We start from the raw sequence: 24,852 nt of genomic DNA, 5'->3' as shown, positions 1-24,852 counted from the left end.
GACTTTGAAGATGTTATGAATAGCTTGCAGCACACTTCCACAGGATTTTCACCTCATGAAATTATGTTTCATCTAAAACCAGACAACATTATCACTGAACTTGTAGAATTTCCACCATGCACAATGATGACTATGCATGAACGTGAAGCCATAGTCAAAGAAACCATGATAAAACAGGGGGAAATGAGAAAAAGACGACATGATAGTAAGATCAAAGCAACCAAGTTTAAAGTTGGAGATAATGTTTTAGTAAAATAACATGAGAAATCAAAAATTCTAACTTCTGAAATAAAGAAATTCTTTGATATATACATGGGTCCATTTGAGATTGTAGAGCATCCACACCCGAATGCATACCGGTTGGTGTATCCTAAATCCAGGAAAGTTCTCGGGCTAAGGAATATTGTTTCGTTGAAATTGTATAAACAAAAGGGATAAGACTAGTCTGAGAAAGTTAATAGGTGACGCAAACAAAAGTTTTTCACTAGAAATTTTGTATATAAAAAATTGTCTGATTTTGATACAGTTTTGTGACCTTGAAAATGTTTATTACCTGTTTAATATGTGTTCACTGTATGAAGTGTTTGCAATGAATTTTCTGTGTAATATGCTAGCCATGTTAGTTTTTGGTATTTCTGTATGTTTATGCAATTTGATTGATGTTTAATAATTTGTGTGATTTTAGTTTGTGTAACTCTCACACCACACTTGTTGAGACGTCATTTAAAATGCAAGCCACTAATCAGCACTAAATCTGTCTTGCAACAATTAAGTTTTTTAAATTTTTTACTCTTAGAGGCAGAGTCCTAATTACTACACACTTAAGTGCTTGAAATGTCCAACTCTGCAAGGAGACAATCATTTTCAGTAAACCACATGAATTACTGTATATTTCTCTCTCAACCACTGCAAATGCAAAGGCAGTAATATTTTTTAATTTTGATAAATACATACCATTCCAAAACTTTCATCCATGATTCTACCTTTGCACTTTTACTGTGAATATGAACCCTCGTAACAAACTGCCTGTAACTTTACTTTTGAAAACAATTGAATTTTTTTATCCTTGGAGTAATGTCTCTGTGATAAGATATTTTACACCCAATATGTTAATGCATTTGTATTACATGTTCATTGAATTTATTAGTATTTAAAGAATCCTTTTTTTGACCAGTTCATATCTGTGTAGTATTACTCAGACAGATACTGTAAACTTCTCCCACTAGATAAACATTACCAGAAGGTTAACTATGTATCCTAACCATGTACTTACATATAAACATTATGTAACCAAAAGGTGATCTCTGTATGTGATTTTTAGATAACATGGCATTATAGTCAATGAAGCGATACAAACAGCTAAGCTTTGGAAACAGACGCACTGCAGGACAAGCAGAAATCAGACCTTTTAACGGAAGCCACCTATGTGCAGATGGACAATGTGGGACAGACTGTGAGTAGTGTGAAAAGTGGGCAACAAAAGAAAATAAAACAAGCCTGCAGTTAAAAGTTACAGTCTTTCAATGGTTTCATGTGAAGTGCTACAACATTATGGACTCTTCTAAGTGAAAATTGTGAATCTTCTTTCGTATTTCATTTACTCTACGGTTAAAAATTGTATGTTTTCCTTTACTGAGTATAACAATTTCAGTGTTAGCATAATTCAAAGGAAACAGTCCTATTAAAAATTTTAATTTATTTAAAAACATATTCTCGGCAGTTCCATTATTCTGGTGTCAGAATTTTGTTCGCATTTTCATACTTACAAAATTCTTGGGGGGCTATTGTAATGGAACTGACAAATAGATGTCATTTTATTTTATTATACACTAAAGTCATGTTAAAAAAGCTTTTGCTTAAGATAATACTAAGTTAGGTGTTGAGATCAATAATCGATATTGGAATTGTATGTTTTTTGTAGCTTATGACCGTGATCTTTGGCCTACAATGGGTTTTCGGCCACTTGAGTGTTGGCTGCGGTTGAGTGTAGTTGTGTATATAGTTTTGGCAATAAATGTGTTTTTGATACAAAGAAACCGTGGAATACTGCATCATTTTTCGATAGTCCAGTAATAATTAAAAAACCCGCACCTTTTCTTGGACCCAGAGCAGCAAAGGAATCATCGCCTAGACAATGAGAAGCCACATGGACAATGCAGACTCAGCAGCATCAACAAAGGAGACATCATGGCCAGCTCTACTAAAGTACTATACAGCCATTAGCCACACCGTAATGGTGTCCTTATGGAGATAACTTTTCCTGCACAGTAGAGCTGGGTTCGTGACACTGTGTGAGTTGGGAAAAACACTATACATAGGGGGAATGTCCTCCATGAACAGCTCTGGTGCCTGCGCCAAAAGATATTGCCACAGAACGGCCAGTGAATCCAAACAAAATTGTTCCCCTACCATTGCACATTAAGTTGGGACTCTTGACAGCATGTGTTCAGGCAGTACACAGGAATAATCCAGCATTTCAGTTTTTGTGTATGAAGTTTTCACAACTCAGCACAGGTAAGATCACAAAGGGGTACTGATTGGTCCACAGATACACTAGCTGTTGGGGGACACAGATTTTGAGCCCATTCCAACCCCTCATCAGCTGCATGTATGATAATTTTTTCTTTTTTTTTAATGTGATAAGACACTCCTTAGAAAAAAGGAGAGCTGAATATTATGGGGATCTTATGGATGAAATCATTCATGCTTTGGGCTAACTGGCTGCAACATGACCTTGAAGATGCACTTGCTTTATCCCCACCTCAATCTGTTATCAGAGAACTGTGGTGGATTTAGTGATGAGCACAGTGAGTGGTTCCACGGACATTTCTCTCACTGCTATGTTGGCCGACTGCTGCTGGATGCCACAGAGAGATGCTCCAGACACCACCCACAAGAGGAAGACAAAGAAATGGTGCAAATAAACTAGGTAACTTAGTTAATGTATATATTCTACTGATTACAGTAGCAGTATATGTGAAACATAAGCCCCAATTGACTTGTAACCCTGAGCTGGGAGACAGTTGTAGTTGTGATATTTGTAATCAATATATCGAAATCTATAAAGACCATTTACTTTGGTTTCTGCATAAAATCCACAGTGTACCTGTTTTATTTATGCAAATCACAGATATAACAGATACTGAAATTAAAAAAGTATTACTTAGTATTTGGATAAACATTGAATTAGTAAGAATGCAGCCTTACTGTGATTCCCATTCTCAGGTGCTGGATGAGTTAGTTGCTGTTCATGAGCAGCTGGAAATCACTCTGACTAGTATTAAGCAATTGGAAGCTGCTTAAAATGGATGTGTTAGGTGAAAAGTCAAGAGTCATGTAGTAGATATATCAAATTTACATCAAGTATAGGGCCCTTTGAAAAGCTCACCGGTTTTGATGTGTCAAATTATGAGCTTTAAACAATGGAAAATCCTGAATGGAAAAACAGCACTATAAGAAGGACGGACAGCTGATTACTATATAGAAGAGCCATTGAGTGGCAGACAAGTATAATGGAAAAAAAATACAGCTTTATATTTCATTAGCTGTTGGGCTGAGTACTTCATCTGTCATAGACAAAACAAAACACACACACATTCACACATGGAAAAAACATGCACATGTGGCCCTGTGTGTTTTGTCTGCTTTTGACAAAGGACTTGGTCCAACTGCTAATAATGTCTACCATTAATTTTTCCTCTTGAGCCTTGCAATGATCTCATGACTACAGCTATCACCTACGGCAGTCCTGTTTATCTACAAAACCATTTAACTGGAAATACATCTCGTCACTAAAGATGATGATGTTCCTTGCAAAACTGTTGTCTTCCTGTCATCTTCTCAGAAACCAGTCAAGATGATGATGTTCCTTGCAAAACTGTTGTCTTCCTGTCATCTTCTCAGAAACCAGTCAACAAAATGTTGAATTTTCTCATGATTGGCTTCTTTTAGCTGATGCATTTACTGGATTCTGTAAAGGTGATAATGGAGGGTATATCGGATAATTCACCACTCTGAAAGATATCTTACCCTCAGTTCTTGGAAACAGTAAAGAACCAACTTCACTTGACTGACAGCCTCACTCTCACAAACCACTGAAATGAATTATACAGAATGAGGGTACCCAGCACTCTAAATGTTCACTGTTGAATTTGTTTCACTAAACTTTGCAATAAGACTGAGAACTGTTGATTCATTTGGCAGTTCACTACACCCTAGAATCACACGAAGACATCCCACAGTTGCTGCATAACTTTCTCCATTCTTTTAAAATGTTTTCAGTATTAGAACATGCTGCACAATAATAAATTGCCCCATGTTTAAACAAACAATGAAGAAATCTGAAAAATTCTGACTGAAGCAACAAGCTAAATGTTTACAGAAACTTAAATAATACACATCAATGTGTCAACTGATGGACAAAAATATACTACACAATTCAAAACTGATACTCTTTTAAGGATCCTTTACTATCTTCTCCAGTGAATATGTCTCCTCTGTAGGAAGTGCAGTACCCATCACTGCTCGTATACTTGACTGTGAGTGAAGTGTCAGTGGTATATCTAGGAGTTCTGCAGAGGAGAGGTAGGAGTTATGGAGAACCTAAGGTATTGCACCCATTCCCCCAATCAACAAATTTTAGTTCCAGTTTTCTATTGTAGTTGACACTGAACCAGTCAGACATACTTCAACTGCTGGGAAGCCTGCTGAGTGTCAGGGGAGGCAAGTACAAAAGGGTAGTTCTAAGACACGTTGAATAATGGAGCCCCTCAGTGGTATGGTGGCAAAGGAAGGGAAGAATCATCTTGTGTATTCTGTGTGGATGCTTAGAGACTTAATTTAGTATCACTACACATCAGAGTCTGCTCTACAGCTGCCTGATTGTGTGCGAGATGCACACAAGGTTTCCTTTAGCTTTAGTGACTCTCCCTCCAATATAGATAAAAATAGCCGCAGGACACCCCAAACTATTTGTGTGAGACCTAAAGGAATGACCCCACAGATGAAAAGATTAAAATCCTTGAGATCAGCTGCCAGAGCACATGCCACAAAGTCCCAGAGTTTGAAACAGTCTTAAAAAGCAGTGGACCTCATCAACATAGAAAAGTCTAAAACCAAAACTTGAAAACAGTGACATTTTTTGTGCAAATATAAGTCTATATAAAAAGGATAGGCTAATGGGAAATGGACTGATGTATTTGTCTCAGTAACAAAGAAACTCAAATCCTTCATGATAAAATTGGATCTGCATGTGAGATTGTTTGGGCAAGAATCACTATAAAGGATGGGAATAAACTTGTAGTTGGATCATCATACTGATGACCAAACTCATCCAACTTCAGAAAAAACCTCAGTTCCCTAGTATGAATGTTCCCCAGTCATACTGTCATTGTTACAGGACACTAATCATCCAACAACTGACTGTGAATGTTACACTTCTGTAAGTAGTGTGCAGGACAATAACAGCCTGCAAAACATTACTAAATACCTTATCTGAAAACTACCTAGAACAGACAGTTTGGAAATCTACTTGTGACAGAAATACACTGCCTAGAAAGAAAAGATGCAACACCTTCAAGGACAAGTTCATTTCGTTGACAGTCGCATTAGTACAAAGTTTATCCCCCCCACCAAAATCATTCTGGTGGAAATGCAGGCATCTATTCTTGCATGCAAATGATCATCAAGATCCAATAAACCTGCAATAGCCTGATCTAAGTATCTTGCACCTTTTGTTGTAGTTCAGCAATGGTTCTTGCAGGCCCTGGAGAATGAGTTAGTTCCCATTTCATCATGCCCCATATGTATTCAATTGGCAAGACATCTGGTAATCTTGTTGGCCATGACAGTTGTTGTTTACCATGAAGAGCACACAGTATTTCAGCAGCCATATGTGGATGAGCACTGTCATGCTGAAAAAGCGCACCACCTCTCTGCCAAAGAAATGAGAGTAGCATAGGGATAACAGCCTGTACAATGTAGCGGGCACTGGTCACTTTGCCCTGCAGAAACAACCAGTGTGACCATGAGGCATCCCCCCCCCCCCCTCCCCTCACAAAGCCCCACAGAGCCTGGCCGGGACCTGAGTGTCTTGGGCGAAAGCACTCTGGAAAAAGACTCTGGAAACAGCTCCCCAGGTCAATACCATACACATCAATCTTGACACGCATTTATATTATTCATACATCCAGAACTTGGTCTATAGGTGTGGGAAGGTTCCACAGACCACTGCTGAAAAAGTGATACACCACTGACATGCTGCGTCCACTAAGTGCAGCAGTCTGTCAATATGTCCATGCAGCTTACTGTAGGCCGGCAGTGCGACCCCATTCAAATGGCTGAAGCTGTTCAACAGCAGTGGGGTATGGTTATACTTTAGAATGAATGTTGCAAACCGTGTTCACCTCTAAACTCAGCACGGTTGCTGACTGCGGAATCAAGACAGAGGGGGCTCATACAAGTTTCCTGAGTGCTGTCCGATCGGTGATGCCCAGGACATATGAATCACTACAACCCCTCAGATGGACCTATTATACCCTGGTGCCACTGAACACAGTTGTTGAGGGTGTTGCATTTTTTTCCAGCCTTGTATTAGACCTAATGGCAACAAATATACTGACCTCTTTGAAGGCATCTTATTGAAATTGGCATCACTGGCCATGATACAGTTGTAGCAATTATGGTCACTAAAATAAAAAGAGCAGCTAAAATGTGTATGAAGATTTATGTGCTTAATAATCTCCATAGAGAGGCAGGTGTGTTATATCACAAAGAGAAACTCAAAACATTAACCTCCTGGCAGGAGCATGAAAAAGAACTGTGATTTGAGTTTAAAAGAATATTTAACCATGTACTGGACAGATATATACCTAGTAGAATATTTCATGAAGGAGGAACTCTCTATGGTATATGGCCAATGAAAAGAAACTTCTAAAGAAACAGTGACTTCTGTATAATGGTTGTAGACAAAACATAACACTATGGATACAGAGATGCTGAATGAAATGCATTTGACTGTCACGAGGGTATTGAGTGAAGCCTTCAATAACTGCTGTGGCAGAATCTTAGAAAAGATCTCTCACAAAATCTGAAGAAATTCAGGTCGTATATAAAGGCTGTCAGTGGCAGCAAAGTTAGTGTCAAGAAACTCATGGATGATGCAAAAACTCTAATTGAGGGTATCAAAGCAAAGGCAGAAATGCTTAATTCCATCTGCAAATGTCCCTTTACTAAAGAATGTACAGAAGTACCACCCCAGTTTAACTCTCCACCACTGCAAAGGTGAGTGATACGGTAGTGCAGTTTCTCTGAACTGAGAAACGGCAAAAATTAAACAAGACACCAGGACCTTATGGAATCCCTCTCAGATTCTATACAAAAATGGCAGCTGTCCCGAATCCAATTTCAATTGTAACATACTGTACATCTGTTGAACAAAAGACTGTGCTGAATGATTGTAACAAAGGATAGTCACACCTCTCTGAGAGTTGGCTAGCAGAAGTGATCAACAAAACTATCATCCCACCTAACTGATGTCCATTTATTGTAGACTCCTAGAATATATCCTGAGCTCAAATTCAGTAAGTATCTCAAACAGAATGCCAACCAGCACTGATTCTGAAATCATCAATATTGCAAAACCGAGAAGAAAATATTGATAGCAACCTCAGGTTTTTTGTGGACTACGCAGTTATCTGTAATGAAGTACTGTCTGAAGAAACCTGCAGTCAAATTTTGATAAGATTGCAAAGTGGTGTGAGGATTGGCAGTTTGTTTTAAATGTTCAGAAATATAAAATTGTGCACTTCACAAACTGCAGAAAAGAAATATCGTGTGACTAAAACATCAGTGAATCACAGTTGGGATCAATAAACTCATACAAATACCTAGGTGTAACACTTTGTAGGGATATGAAATGGAACATAGGCTCAGTCACAGGTAAGGCAAGCGACAGATTTTGGTTCATGGGCAGGATACTGGGTACAAAGTCTACATGCTAGAGCATCCCATTTTAAAATTTAATTGAAGTGTGTGGGACACATGGCTAATAGGATTAACAAGGGAGGTTGAATGTATTTTTTTTTGTTATGGAATTTGACCAATTGTAGACAGCTTAGAAGCAACACAACGATACAATTTTTTTCTCCCCAGAACTTCTTCATGCTTTTACTGATGGCCTGCCTTTGTTCATTCAACATAACCTTCCTAGATTGTGAATTTTGTTGGTGGACAGAAAGTTTTGCAGCATTGATCAGTAGCCTGAAATAGTCCCTGTCCTGTTTGATGTCTTCTATGGCATTAAGTTTTCTCAAGTCCCTTCTTGTCTCTTCCAGCAATCCTGTGATTTTATTAAAATTTGGAAATGAAGTAATAAATTTTCTTCATTAGCATTTTGTCATCCATTCTGTAAATATGATCATAAAATTTTAATCTGCTCTTTCTTATTGTGTCTGTGATAGTTTCTATGTTCCTGTATAGACCTCCATTTCTCCTCTTTGACCAGTCATAATTTTGTTTTTTTTGTGGCCCTAAAATTTTTCAGAGTATTTTCCTTTCTTTCTTTTCTAGTTCTTCTTGTTCATACCTTTTATTCAGTGTTAGGCATTCAGATCAGTAAAGTGCTTATGGTTTAATTACTGTTGCATAATGTTTCATATTTGCCTGGAATGATACTGATCTTTTATTATATTGGTTTCGGATGAGTTTGTATGCTAATTCAATTGTCTTTTGATCTTTCTTTACTTGTGGTGTTATCAAACACATTTGATTGTATCATATATTCTCCAATATACTTAAACTTACCAACTCTTTTTAGGTTTCCGTGTTCTGTTTCCATATATTTTTCTCTGTTGTGTTTATGTTCAGTGTATTCCATTTTCTCATATTTTTGACATTTTTAATACAGTTTTAGCTGCAATTTCATGTAGTGTTTCTGTGTTTCTATCATTCTCTTTGTATCTGTCTTGTCTTTAGAAATTACTACAATGTCATCAACAAAAGTGAGGCAGTTCATTTCGATTCTTCCTCTTCCTTATCCTAGATGGATTTTTTCAATGTTTTTCTCTCACATTTAGTTATCTCACTCTTTCATGACCTTGTGTAAGACCAGATTGAAGAGAATGGGTGACAGCCCATTGCCCTGATGAACTCCTGTGTTAATTCTGAAATTTAAGTTTTAAAGTTGTGTCATTGTCTGGTGGTTTTGTCAATGCCTACTTTTTCCAGTGCTAGGAATACTGTCTGTCTCTCTACAGAATTGTAACCTTTTTAGAAATCAATGAATTTAACAACTGTGTTAAGGTTCCACATTGTTCTGATCTTGAGGATAGTTTTCAAGATAAAAATTTGCTCTGGGCACGATCTACTTTTTCTTAACCCCACTTAGTATTCAGCAGTTGTGTGTTCTGCCTGATCTGTCTTAGTCAGTAGACCTTTGGATATAATTTTGTAGGTGACTGGAAGCAGAGGTATGCCTCAGTAATTATTAGTGTCCATTCTGTCACCCTTCTTATACAGTGGACGAATTATGGCAATGGATTGTTTCTAGTCATCCAGTATTCTTCCTTCCTCCAAGCTGCCTGATTCCCTCCCAGTTCCCACATCTCAGCTAATATTCTGTCTCCATCTGGCACTCTGTTGTTTTTCTGCTGACCAGTGTATTGTTCAGTTTGATGCAATGACTGTGGTTCTGAAGGTACGTTTCCCTTTTGAGGCTGTCTGAAAATTAGTTGTGTTGAAGTATTTTGATAGTAACTCACAGCGAGTCTTTGAAGTGTAGGCTCATTGGCTTGTATCTTGGTATCTCTTTTTTGAAAACTCTGTACAAGTCCTTAGTGTTTTTCCCATTTCTGTTAAACAGTGGTCTATATCTGTGCCTAGTTATCTTCTGACTTGTATGTTCATGAATTATCTATGTTTTGTTTGGTTATTGGCACATGATCCAGTTGATATGGGCCTAAGTGTGTACTAGATAAGATCAGGTCTACTTTCTCCCTGGCAATTTTCTGGAAATGGTTGACATTAGTTTTAAATCAAATTCTCTGCAGAAGTTGATGAGCCTTTAACCATTCTTACTGTCACATTTCTGTGAAGGAGACTTTCCTACTATTCCCTTGTATTTCTCTTCTCTGCCGATCCCTGCACTGAAGTCTCCCATGAGTAATTTTATGTGGTGCTTTTGTATTTTTGATGTCTCATTTTTTAGTGTTTCCCAAAAGTGGTCAGCTTTTTCTGGATTTTTTTTCTATTGTCATTTTTGATAGGTGCATGTGTATTTATGATGGAATAGTCCTTGTTTGCTAATCTAAATGAGAGAAATGATATTCGATCTGATGGGGATGCAAAAATTTTTATGAGTTCTGTTAGATTCCTTTTGACCATGAAAGCTGTTTTCTTTAGAAATCCTGTAGCCCTCTGATTCAAATGCATTCTAATCACTGTATCTGGTTTTGTGAAGTGCTAGTATGAGTATGTTGCATCTGTTTAACACATCCAGCAATTGTTAAAGTTTCTGAAGTCTTTAGTTCAATGTTGATGTTTAATGTTTCTTGCAAAGGTTTTTTCGTAGGTCTGTGAGAAGTTTTAGGAAGCTCTGACTCTTCCTTACATGATGTTCTAAGGTTTCCAGAATCCAATGGCCTAGTTGCATCACTGTTTCCAGTGATGGAGGATTGTTTACCTCCTGGAGTACTTTTCTGTTTAGTGTTTACCATCATGTCTTGGTTGAAAGTAAATTAGGCAGGGGTCTTAGCTCCTTTGTGGGATGTTACATCTGTGATCAAATTGTCAGATGGTTCTTAACACAGACCATGAAGTCACTTGTTGCAAGTTAGAAGCGAAATGGATTTTTGTTATGCTTGGTGGGCTGCTTCTTCAGCTAAATCCATCATACTGAGATCCACCCTCTCCACCTTTAGTACCACTGAGGCATCACTGTCTGAGGAAAATGATTCATCTGCCTTCTTTGCCATTGAGACCACATCTTCACCCGCCTTGGAAGCTACTGATCCTCTTCACTTTATTTCCCACAATGCTGACTGTTGGCTTGCTCTTATCAACTGACCAGCTAATAGCAATAGACCATCCTGCATTGATCATCTGGATCATTGAGTACTGAGCCCCTCACCACATCAAGACTTATTCCTTGGCGGGACATTATTGGCATGAATGATCATAGGTTTGTTTGACTTGTGACACAATATCACAGAAATTTTGAAAAACATGAAATTGGAGATGCCTGAAGATGCATGCTGATTTTCCAGTGCAAGCCTACATAATAAGCCTCAAGAACCAATGTTAAGTTACGATGGTTAAGTTAAGATGGTGTGAAGAACATCTCTACATATTGCTCCCACATGGACTGTGAAAAGAGTCATTCTTCCTATGCTCCATATACAACTGGAATTGGAAGAGATCTTAACATGTGGTGCAATGCTAAATACCCTCTATCACATCCTTTACAGTAGTTTGATGAGTAAGTACATAGCTGTGATGAGTAAGTATATAGCTATATTAATCTTTATGAGATGAAGGCTTAAACTGTTTACTGTGGACCAGCTGTAGGCATGTTTAGCAATCATTCAAGTGGTGTATATAGTAAAGTTAGTTTGAACTCTCATCAGTATGTCCATGTTATCACCAAATAGTTTTTGAACTGTCCTTTAAAGTCACCATAAGATCATTTTTGTAGGTCAATAACAAGATTGGACTCAATACTGATCCTCATATGACTATCTGTTTTGTTCTCTTTGTTTCCCCATTCTGAGACTAATTTAATTCCTGTACATATCTGTCAATATGATACTGTGCTTAGTGCTGTGAAGCACTCATGGAAAAGGGAAGTCACTTATGCCATGATGTTTTAGATTGCCATGTAGAATTGTGTGGTGTACTGTATCAAAGTATACAAATAAGTTAATTTTTTTGGTTAAACGTGGCCAGGTCTTGCATACCTTTCATGCAGGGGATGACAACTGAAAGCTTAGATGAGAGGCCATTAACAAATTCTGCTTTGATAAAATAGCCAATATTCTATAACTGGCAACTTTCTCAAAAACTTTTGTAAATACTGGAAGGAGTGAATTGAGTTTGTAACTTGAAAGGCTTCGTTTACCTCAGTTTTAAATTATACTGATGTTACTGTAGTATATTTCTGTTTGTCATGAAATATTCTGTCATTGATTGATACTAAGTAACTTAAGGATAGTTTTGTCAAGTTCGTAGTCTCCCAAAGAGGCAGTATTTTTGAAATATTTCAAACGATGGGAAAATACAGGCTGGAATGTAACAATACCATGAAAGGATAGTTGCTACTGACCATGTAGCGGAGATGCTGAGTCATAGATAGACACAACAAACAAGACTGCCAGAAAGTGAACTTTCAGTCAACAAAGCCTACATCAAAAGAAGACAACAAACACACACACTCACACAAATGCAACTCACATCCACATGAGCACAGTCTCTGGCTGCTGAGCCCAGATCCTGTATAGAATGGTGTGGTGTATTCTATCAAAGGCTTTGGTAATTGCCCAGGTCTTGAATACCTTCCTCTGCAGGGGATCTGTCCTGAGCCCAGATTTGGGATCAGCAGCCAGAGACTGTGGTCATGTGATGTGAGTGGCATTTGTGTGTGTGTGTGTGTTTTGTCTATTTTCGATGAAGCCCTTGTTGGCTGAAAGCTCACTTTCTGGCAGTATTTTTGTTGTTTCTATATGTGACTCAGCATCTACATGGTGAGTATCAACTATCCTTTCATAATGTTGAAACTAATATTTCTCGGTGGTGCATTGCAGCATCTACCACAGTAAATCTATTCCATCTGCATTTGCTTGATTATCAGTGAGTGCAATGTTTTGTTATTCATTTATTTAGTGTTCCTGTAAAGCTACTGCGTACAGCAGACAGTGGACAGATATTACTGCTATGAACATTTCTTACACTAAAACACAAATATATTCCAACTAGAAGTAAAGTTACGTAATGTTCTATTACTGAATATGTTTTACAAATATAGCATAAAACAGCAGTACAATTTTGTTTCTCTAGATATTCAAAGAGCAGAAGCAGTGCTCAACCATAATATAGACCTTGCTGAGGTAGCTCTTGTGCCTCAATAACACAGATAGCTGTACCAATAGAGGAGTATTTGTGGAGAGGCCAGACTAGCCTGTGGTTCATGAATGGGGGCAGCAGCCTTTTCAGTAGTTGTAGGGGCAACAGTGTGGATGACAGATCTACGCTTATAACATTAGCCAACATGGTCTTGGTGTGCTGGTACTGTGAACAGCTAGAAAGAAGGAAAACCTAAGGCCTTTTTTCCCTGAGGGCATGTAACTCTACTGTATCCAGGCGGGTGAAATGTTGTGGAGTAAAATATTCTCCCAGTCAGATCTCCATTCAGGGGCTATTTAGGAGGATGGTGTCATCAAGAAAAACAAACTGGCATTCTGCAAGTGAGTGTGGACTCTTAAAACCCTTAATTATGTTGGTAGGTTAGAGAATTTAACAGGGAAAATGGACTGGTTGAAGTTAAATATAGTGGGCATTAATAAGAGGTGGTGGCAGGTAGAATATATATTCTGATAAGATTAGTACAGAGTTATCAATACAAAATCAAATAAGGATAAGCAGAAATAGTCCTAATAATGAATAAGAAAATAAAAATGTGAGTAAGTAACTATAAATAATACAGTGAATGCATTATCGTAGCCAAGACTGACACAAAAGCAAAACTGACCACAATGGTACAAGTTTACATGGCAAGTAGCTTCACAGATCATGAAGATATTGAGGAATATACAATGGCATACAGGAAATCATTGAGATAGTTAAAGGAGATGAAAATTTAAATGTGATGTGTGACTGGAACTAGATAGTTGGAAAATGAAGAGAAGAAAAAATAGCATGAGAAAATGGACTGAGGAAAAGGAAGGAAAGAGGAAATAATCAAGATCAATGATTTCAGTGTACCATCATTTTTGATGCAGTTACCATTCACATTGTTGTCATTGTTTGTATGTTTTGTAATAACATTCCAAATTGCTTTTCATTATTTGTGGAGAGTGTGTAGTGCTTGTGTTCTGATTTGTAATAACAGACCAGAGAATTGTGCAATATTGATGGTAATTGAGATTCAGGTCTTGACTACAGTTTGTGCTCTGCCTTAAAAAAGCTCTCTCTTCCTAGCAAAAGGTATTTTATAATTGCCAGTCTTTTATTGCTTCTTTATAATGAGCCATCTAACCAAAGAACGTAGCAAGAAATCATAATATGTGATTCCAAGAGTTTCACTGAAACTCTCAAACATCTGGTAAATATATGTGCTTTTAATAGCATATCTGTTATCTGTTAATAATATGGGCTTGGCACAAAGTGCTTTTATTGTACCATGCTAGGTACTGATGGTGAATTAATATTGTTTTCCTTTATTTGTTATCCCAATGGTACATTTTACTCCACTGGCACACAAAGCAGTCAGTCTTCCAAACTCGGTATACTAGTCCGTTGTACTTGAAGGAACCAAAGAATAAAGTTTCAATAAACTTTACGTACCATGAACCATGGACCTTGCCATTGGTGGGGAGGCTTGCGTGCCTCAATGATACAGATAGCCATACCGTAGGTGCAACCACAACAGAGGGGTATCTGTTGAGAGGCCAGACAAACGTGTGGTTCCTGAAGAGGGGCAGTAGCCTTTTCAGTAGTTGCATTGGCAACAGTCTGGATGATTGACTGATCTAGCCTTGTAACACTAACCAAAATGGCCTTGCTTTTCTGGTATGGCGAATGGCTGAAAGCAAGGGGAAACTACAGCCATAATTTTTCCCGAGGGCATGCAGCTTTACTGTATGATTAAATGATGATGGCGTCCTCTTGGGTAAAATATTCCAGAGGTAAAATAGTCCCCCATTTAGATCTCCAGGCGGGGACTACTCAGGAGGACTTCGTTATCAGGAGAAAGAAAACTGGAGTTCTACGAATCGGAGTGTGGAATTTCAGATCCCTTAATCGGGCAGGTAGGTTAGAAAATTTCAAAAGGGGAATGGATAGGTTAAAGTTAGATATAGTGGAATTAGTGAAGTTCGGTGGCAGGAGGAACAAGATTTTTGGTCAGATGAATAAAGGGTTATAAATACAAAATCAAATAGGAGTAATGCAGGAGTAGGTTTAATAATGAATAAAAATATAGGAGTACAAGTAAGCTACTACAAACAGCATAGTGAACGCATTATTGTGGCCAAGATAGACACGAAACTCACGCCTACTACAGTAGTACAACTTTATATGCCAACTAGCTCTGCAGATGATGAAGAAATTGATGAAATGTATGATGAGATAAAAGAAATTATTCAGGTAGTGAAGGGAGACGAAAATTTAATAGTCATGGGTGACTGGAATTGGAGAGTAGGAAAAAGGAGAGAAGGAAACATAGTAGGTGAATATGGATTGGGGCTAAGAAATGAAAGAGGAAGCCGCCTGGTAGAATTTTGCACAGAGCATAACTTAATCATAGCTAACACTTGGTTCAAGAACCATGAAAGAAGGTTGTATACATGGAAGAACCCTGGAGATACTAAAAGGTATCAGATAGATTTTACAATGGTAAGACAGAGATTTAGGAACCAGGTTTTAAATTGTAAGACATTTCCAGGAGCAGATGTGGACTCTGACCACAATCTATTGGTTATGAACTGTAGATTAAAACTGAAGAAACTGCAAAAAGGTGGGAACTTAAGGAGATGGGACCTGGATAAACTGAAAGAACCAGAGGTTGTACAGAGTTTCAGGGAGAGCGTAAGGGAACAATTGACAGGTATGGGGGAAAGAAGTACAGTAGAAGAAGAATGGGTAGCTTTGAGGGATGAAATAGTGAAGGCAGCAGAGGATCAAATAGGTAAAAAGACGAGGGCTAGTAGAAACCCTTTGGTAACAGAAGAAATACTGACTTTAACTGATGAAAGGAGAAAATATAAAAATGCAATAAATGAAGCAGGCAAAAAGGAATACAAATGTCTCAAAAATGATATCGACAGGAAGTGCAAAATGGCTAAGCAGGGATGGCCAGAGAACAAATGTAAGGATGTAGAGGCTTATCTCACTAGGGGTAGGATAGATACTGCCTACAGGAAAATTAGAGAGACCTTTGGAAAAAGGAGAACCACTTGCATGAATATCAAGAGCTTTGATGGTAACCCAGTTCTAAGTAAAAAAGGGAAAGCAGAAAGGTGGAAGGAGTATATAGAGGGTCTATACAAGGGTGATGTACTGGAGGACAATATTATGGAAATGGAAGAGGATGTAGATGAAGATGAAATGGGAGATATGATACTGCGTGAAGAGTTTGACAGAGCACTGAAAGACCTAAGTCGAAACAAGGCTCCCGGAGTAACCAACATTCCATTAGAACTATTGATAGCCTTGGGAGAGCCAGCCATAACAAAACTCTTCCATCTGGTGAGCAAGATGTATGAGACAGGTGAAATACCCTCAGACTTCAAGATGAATATAATAATTCCAATCCCAAGAAAGCAGGTGTTGACAGATGTGAAAATTACCAAACTATCAGTTTAATAAGTCACAGCTGCAAAATACTAACGCGAATTCTTTACAGACAAATGGAAACTGATAGAAGCCGACCTCGGGGAAGATCAGTTTGGATTCGGTAGAAATGTTGGAACACATGAGGCAATACTGACCCTATGACTTATCTTAGAAGAAAGATTAAGGAAAAGCAAACCTACATTTCTAGCATTTGTAGACTTAGAGAAAGCTTTTGACAATGTTGATTGGAATACTCGCTTTCAAATTCTGAAGGTGGCAGGGGTAAAATACAGGAAGCGAAAGGCTATTTACAATTTGTACAGAAAGCAGATGGCAGTTATAAAAGTCGAGGGGTATGAAAGGGAAGCAGTGGTTGGGAAGGGAGTGAGACAGGGTTGTAGCCTCTCCCCAATGTTATTCACTCTGCATATTGAGCAAGCAGTAAAGGAAACAAAAGAAAAGTTCAGAGTAAGTATTAAAATCCATGGAGAAGAAATAAAAACTTTGAGGTTTGCCGACGACATTGTAATTCTGTCAGAGACAGCAAAGGACTTGGAAGAGCAGTTGAATGGAATGGACAGTGTCTTGAAAGGAGGGTATAAGATGAATATCAACAAAAGCAAAATGAGGATAATGGAATGTAGTCGAATTAAGTCAGGTGATGCTGACGGAATTAGATTAGGAAATGAGACACTTAAAGTAGTAAAGGAGTTTTGCTATTTGGGGAGCAAAATAACTGATGATGGTTGAAGTAGAGAGGATATAAAATGTAGACTGGCAATGGCAAGGAAAGCGTTTCTGAAGAAGAGAAATTTTTTAATATCAAGTATAGATTTAAATGTCAGGAAGTCGTTTCTGAAAGTATTTGTATGGAAGTGAAACGTGGACGATAAATAGTTTAGACAAGAAGAGAATAGAAGCTTTCGAATTGTGGTGCTACAGAAGAATGCTGAAGATTAGATGGGTAGATCATATAACTAATGAGGAGGTATTGAATAGAATTGGGGAGAAGATGAGCTTGTGGCACAACTTGACTAGAAGAAGGGATCGGTCGGTAGGACATATTCTGAGACATCAAGGGATCACCAATTTAGTGTTGGAGGGCAGCGTGGAGGGTAAAAATCGTAGAGGGAGACCAAGAGATGAATACACTAAGCAGATTCAGAAGGATGTAGGCTGCAGTAGGTACTGGGAGATGAGGAAGCTTGCACAGGATAGAGTAGCATGGAGAGCTGCATCAAACTAGTCTCAGGACTGAAGACCACAACAACAACAACTAGTAAAATGTTCTTCAGAAACACTGAAAAAATCATAAACTGTCCAGTGTCTTCTCCGCTTTCACATACTACCAATGAAAAATATACATAATTATATGGTAATGATGTCATATAGTTATCATGGTGAAAATTAATCTTGCATTTTTCATGAAACAGTTTGTTTTGAAAATAAATAAATTAATTAAAATAAAAAATAAATAAATAAATAAAAACTACACTCCTGGAAATGGAAAAAAGAACACATTGACACCGGTGTGTCAGACCCACCATACTTGCTCCGGACACTGCGAGAGGGCTGTACAAGCAATGATCACACGCACGGCACAGCGGACACACCAGGAACCGCGGTGTTGGCCGTCGAATGGCGCTAGCTGCGCAGCATTTGTGCACCGCCGCCGTCAGTGTCAGCCAGTTTGCCGTGGCATACGGAGCTCCATCGCAGTCTTTAACACTGGTAGCACGCCGCGACAGCGTGGACGTGAACCGTATGTGCAGTTGACGGACTTTGAGCGAGGGCGTATAGTGGGCATGCGGGAGGCCGGGTGGACGTACCGCCGAATTGCTCAACACGTGGGGCGTGAGGTCTCCACGGTACATCGATGTTGTCGCCAGTGGTCGGCGGAAGGTGCACGTGCCCGTCGACCAGGGACCGGACCGCAGCGACGCACGGATGCACGCCAAGACCGTAGGATCCTACGCAGTGCCGTAGGGGACCGCACCGCCACTTCCCAGCAAATTAGGGACACTGTTGCTCCTGGGGTACCGGCGAGGACCATTCGCAACCGTCTCCATGAAGCTGGGCTACGGTCCCGCACACCGTTAGGCCGTCTTCCGCTCACGCCCCAACATCGTGCAGCCCGCCTCCAGTGGTGTCGCGACAGGCGTGAATGGAGGGACGAATGGAGACGTGTCGTCTTCAGCGATGAGAGTCGCTTCTGCCTTGGTGCCAATGATGGTCGTATGCGTGTTTGGCGCCGTGCAGGTGAGCGCCACAATCAGGACTGCATACGACCGAGGCACAAAAGGGCCAACACCCGGCATCATGGTGTGGGGAGCGATCTCCTACACTGGCCGTACACCACTGGTGATCGTCGAGGGGACACTGAATAGTGCACGGTACATCCAAACCGTCATCGAACCCATCGTTCTACCATTCCTAGACCGGCAAGGGAACTTGCTGTTCCAACAGGACAATGCACGTCCGCATGTATCCCGTGCCACCCAACGTGCTCTAGAAGGTGTAAGTCAACTACCCTGGCCAGCAAGATCTCCGGATCTGTCCCCCATTGAGCATGTTTGGGACTGGATGAAGCGTCGTCTCACGCGGTCTGCACGTCCAGCTCGAACGCTGGTCCAACTGAGACGCCAGGTGGAAATGGCATGGCAAGCCGTTCCACAGGACTACATCGAGCATCTCTACGATCGTCTCCATGGGAGAATAGCAGCCTGCATTGCTGCGAAAGGTGGATATACACTGTACTAGTGCCGACATTGTGCATGCTCTGTTGCCTGTGTCAATGTGTCTGTGGTTCTGTCAGTGTGATCATGTGATGTATCTGACCCCAGGAATGTGTCAATAAAGTTTCCCCTTCCTGGGACAATGAATTCATGGTGTTCTTATTTCAATTTCCAGGAGTGTATTTCACCCCATTTCCAATTGCCATTTTTGCTGCATATTTCCTCTCCACTTCACAATCAGCAAAACAGTCATTCCATGAAAATTTAAGGTTTTGTTCTGTCTGTAACACTTCCTGTCCCTTTGTTTAGTGGCAAGTCAACATGGATCACATCATCAAACTCTCACTCTACATAATGCCATATTCAAGTCTATCTGTTCATTATTTTTATGTTAATACTTCAGTGAAAACTGTACAGGTGTTATGTCCAAAGATGTGGAATGAGCCAAAACATATTTTTTTCAATTGCATATTTGTATATAACCACGAAGGATGTTAAGATTTATGACTTGACTCTCACCAACACTACTAGATAAATTTTTTTGTTATGTCTGTGTATTTGATTATTCATTTATTTTTGCTTGTAACATCTAATTTTACATATCCTGTAGGGAGATTCAGATTCTGTGTGACCACTAGGTAAATGCAATGAATGTATGTTGTTTTGGAACTCTTTAACTAGTAGCATTTAATTCAATATTTATGTAATTCTATAGAAAGTGGCTTAAAACACATAATAATAACTGGTCCAAGAAACTCACCAGTAAAATTAACCAAGTACTCATCTATGAGGAACTGTGGTTCAAAGTCATTGACATTCCTCACATAAACAATAAGATCAAGATCTGATGAGAGTGGCGTTGGTATACCTAAGTCATATGCTTCAACCCTTAGCTAAAACAAAATAAAAATTTGCAGCTTTAGTATAATCATTATATAGGCAGAAGAGAGCTGTACAGTACACAAAGCATAATGTTATTAAATATGACAGAACAAATAGAAAAGAAAGAAGATATGATGAATTACTACTATCTCTTTCACATATTGATACTTTATTTGAAATATATTGATGAAAGGAGGATATCTAAGTGAAACATGAGCTGGAAGAAACCGAATTAGTGAATTATTGATAGTAAGAGGGATTACAGCCAGACATCATTAGAGTTACAAGTTGTCATCCTATAGCATCCTGCATACAGTAAGTAGGTGGATATTCAAAATATCCACGGGTGTGCTGCCGGTCTACAGTGTCCAACGGGCACAATATTTCGGCGATCATACACGTCGCCATCATCAGGTGAACTGACGGACTGAGCTCCTGTGAACGTGCCGGCACGGAGATCCGTATGCTATGGCTGCTCAGAGGGAACTGGGTTCGGTCGCGGCGGCGGCTGATTTAAATACCCTCCGCCCGCGGCGCGCTCCCTCCGCCGTCCGCGCCACGGTCGCGCGGTGGAACAGATTGCGACGGCGTCTGAGATGACGTCGGAGTGATGGCTCTGTCCGCCGTGGTCGTCACAACTATACGTTTGCTCGATTTACTCTTGATTAACCCGATCGCTGGTTCCCAAGCCTTGCTAAGATTATAGCCACAGTCACGGTTTATGAGGTCGTCATTGGTGCGAATTTCGATGGCCTCTCTAACAACGCTGTCCCAATATCTCGACGTCTGTACCAGAATCCTCGTGCGGTCGTATTCCATGGCGTGATTTTCCGACAAACAATGTTCAGCGACCGCCGACTTGCTCGGATACATCAGACGAGTGTGCCTCTGGTGTTCACGGCATCGATCTTCGACGGTACGCATCGTCTGACCAATATACGACTTGCCACATTGACACGGAATCTGGTACACGCCGGCCTTCCTCAAACCGAGGTCATCTTTGGCACTCCCCACCAGTGCACGAGTTTTATTTGGAGGACAAAACACAGTTCCGACCCGGTGTTTCTTCAGAATGCGAGCGATTTTCCCCGAGAGTGCGCCTGTGTAAGGAATAAATGCAGTGCCTACCTCCTCCCTCGTGACTTCATCCATCTCAAGAGGTTGTGCTGCAGTGGTTGGGCGGAGAGCACGTTGAATCTGCCACTCTGAGTACCCATTTTTTCGAAATACAGTTCTCAGATGTTCCAATTCCTGGGGTAGACTCTCTGCGTCAGAGATAGTGCGCGCCCTATGTACTAGAGTTTTAAGTACCCCATTCCTCTGTGAAGGGTGGTGGCAGCTGTCTGCGTGCAAATACAGATCAGTGTGCGTAGTCTTCCGATACACCCCATGACCTAGGGTGCCGTCAGCCCTTCTCTTGACCAAGACGTCAAGGAAAGGTAATTTACCCTCCGTTTCAGTCTCCATAGTGAATTTGATGTTGGGGTGTATGGAGTTTAGATGTGTAAGGAAGTCAAGGAGTTTATCCATACCATGTGGCCAGATGACGAACGTGTCGTCCACGTAACGGAAAAAGCAAGTAGGTTTCCATACGGATGACGACAGGGCTTCCTCCTCGAAGTTCTCCATGTACAAATTCGCTACCACCGGCGAGAGTGGGCTACCCATGGCGACTCCCTCCGTTTGTTCGTAGTATTCTCCATTAAAAAGAAAATACGTGGAAGTCAAGACATGCCTAAAAAGTTCAGTGGTCTTCTCGTTAAACTTTTGACTAATCAATTCTAGTGACTCTCGCAGGGGTACCCTCGTAAACAAGGAAATGACGTCAAAACTCACCATGATATCTGACTCATCCAACCTGAAGCTGTCAAGGCGTTTAACAAAATCCACGGAATTACGGATGTGATGAGGGCATTTACCCACATAAGGACTTAATATTCCCGTCAGGTATTTGGCCAACAAATATGTAGGTGCCCTGATGTTGCTGACAATGGGGCGTAATGGTATCCCCTCTTTGTGAACCTTCGGGAGTCCATATAGTCTAGGCGGTACCGGACCTTGGGGTAACAATTTCTTAGCGTCACCCTCCGGTAAATCTGCGTCCTTGAGAAGCGCCCTCGTCTTGTTCTCCACCTTCTTTGTAGGGTCAACACTGATCTTCCGGTAGGAATCGTCATTTAGCAGGCTCTGCATCTTATCAGTGTAGTCCTTATGGGAGACAACAACTGTAGCATTGCCTTTGTCAGCCGGTAAGACAACAATTTCAGAGCGCTCCCTCAGATCACGAATGGCCGCCCTCTCTTTACTGCTGATATTTGACTTCATCGGCTTGGATTTCGTCAACGCACGACAAGTTTCACGACGTATTTCCTCGGCTGATTCTGGCGGAAGTCGAGCTGCAACCTGTTCAACAGCACTAACAATTTCTGCGACCGGAGTGAACTTGGGGGTGGGAGCGAAGTTGAGACCTTTCTGCAAAACCGAGACTGCATCCTCACTCAACACCATGCCACTCAAATTGATGACAGTCTTGCACGGAACCTGTAGAGATGGTTTGTCAAGGAGACGTGAGAACTTAGCTGTTTGACGTCCCGTAGCCTTCTTATGGGCAGAATCAGCTGACACCCAGGTGACACCATCAATCCAATCCCAGGAACAAGAAGTAAACTTACTAGCCAGTTGCAAATGTAGTTTGAGTAATTCCTGTGAGATAAACTCAAGGCTCCGGATATTGTATTAGAACAATTTGTTTTGTGCTGTTTATCAGTGTCATTTGAAACCAGAAAATGAAAAATGCACTAAGGTTGCATTTATTGTATTCTTAAAGTTCGACTATAAATATGACTACATTCATGTGGGAGGAATGACAAATCGTGTAAACAGCCTTTCTGTGCTACTTTCTAGAAGACTTTGTTTTCTTTAACATCATGACCTTTGATATAGCACGATTAAAACCGACTCATTCAGTTATATCTTACAAAGCTGATGGGGAAAAATAGTTACATGAATATTAAATAATTCTAAGTACAGTCGGCAGGTTCAGATAAAAATACACAAGAGTACTGAAATTTTAACTTACGAAGGTAAGATCTGGCCAGAAATTCTGTCTCACTTATATAAATATGTAAATGTTTGTCTGTCCAAAATCATGTACCTCAAAAGTTCTTGACCAATTGCTTTGAAATTTTGACACAACATTGCATTCCATTGTTAAATTTATAAAAAATGTATATCATATATATCTAAAAATAGGTATAAAAAACCAGACTTGTTATCATATAATTTTAAAAATAGGCATGAAAAACTGGACTTGTATTCCAATGCATTGTTGTGTCAAAATTTTAAAGCAGTCAGTCAAAAACTTTTGGAGATTTGTGATTAGGAACATTTATAGCTTCTATGTAAATAGAAATGTAGATGTTCATTTTTCCAAAATCTCAAATCTCCAGACGTTCATCATGGATTGTTTTGAGATTTGGACACAACATTGTATTTGAAGACCACATGTTTTTATATGCCTACTCGAACTCCGGTGGTATATTTGTAATATAAATGTAATGAAAGGGAAACATTATAAAATGTGAATACTGATTTGTTAAAAACTATTGATTGGCGACTCCATGAGTTCTCAGTTTATGTGATTGCGCCAAGCTTGTTGACACCAGTGCCTACCAATTTAAATTGTATATTACAGCACTGAGTATGGTCACTAAGTGACTGAAAATCGATTTTGCGGTTAATAAAACAAAAAAATACGACCAATGCTGTCTCTCCTTCTAAGTATATTGTTAAAAACTGTTAATCTCCAAAACTTCTTGACCAACTGCTTTGAAATTTTGATACAATATTGAATTCCAATAAGGGCACTTTTTAGGTACCTAATTCTTTAATATATGATTAATAACATGTGGGTATGTAACTTCTTGAGATTTTTTGTAACAATGCTTCCCTATTATTAAATTTATATGAGTTTACATATTTTATATATTTAAAAAATAGACAAATAAAAACAGCTGTATATACCAATGAAATATTGCACCAAATTTCAAAGCAGTTGATCAAAAACTTTCACAGATTTGTGATTAGGAATATCTATATTTTCTATAAAAGTACAAACATAGCATTTCGTTTCTTCAGCATCTCAAATCTCTGAAAGCTCTTCATCGATTGCTTTCAAGTTTTGACATACTGTTGTATTCAAATACTCAAGTGCTTACATATCTATTGGAATGTCATCTGGTATATACAGGGTGTTACAAAAAGGTATGGCCAAACTTTCAGGAAACATTCCTCACACACAAAGAAAGAAAATATGTTATGTGGACGTGTGTTCCAAAATGCTTACTTTCCATGTTAGAGCTCATTTATTACTTCTCTTCAAATCACATTAATCATGGAATGGAAACACACAGCAACAGAACGTACAAGCGTGACTTCAAACACTTTGTTACAGGAAATGTTCAAAATGTCCTCCGTTAGTGAGGATACATGCATCCACCCTCCGTCGCATGGAATCCCTGATGCGCTGATTCAGCCCTGGAGAATGGCGTATTGTATCACAGCCATCCACAATACAAGCACGAAGAGTCTCTACATTTGGTCCCGGGGTTGCGCAGACAAGAGCTTTCAAATGCCCCCATAAATGAAAGTCAAGAGGGTTGAGGTCAGGAGAGTGTGGAGGCCATGGAATTGG

The 24,852-nt window shown here is 39.6% G+C and overlaps 1 protein-coding gene across 1 annotated transcript in view; it reads right to left on the bottom strand.

The window, feature by feature from the left end:
• Positions 1-24,852, bottom strand: part of LOC126481269 (cadherin-23) — a 505,796-nt gene that overhangs the window by 75,108 nt on the left and 405,836 nt on the right. The window contains exon 25 of the mRNA XM_050104895.1: positions 20,038-20,170. Within this exon, the coding sequence (XP_049960852.1) occupies positions 20,038-20,170 (133 nt within the window). The remainder of the gene's footprint in view (positions 1-20,037; positions 20,171-24,852) is intronic.

The sequence above is a fragment of the Schistocerca serialis genome, chromosome 5 (genome assembly GCF_023864345.2).
Source record: "Schistocerca serialis cubense isolate TAMUIC-IGC-003099 chromosome 5, iqSchSeri2.2, whole genome shotgun sequence".
Classification (NCBI taxonomy): domain Eukaryota; kingdom Metazoa; phylum Arthropoda; class Insecta; order Orthoptera; family Acrididae; genus Schistocerca; species Schistocerca serialis.
Note: the sequence above shows the minus strand (reverse complement) of the source record. Positions and strands in the feature narration are given on the sequence as shown.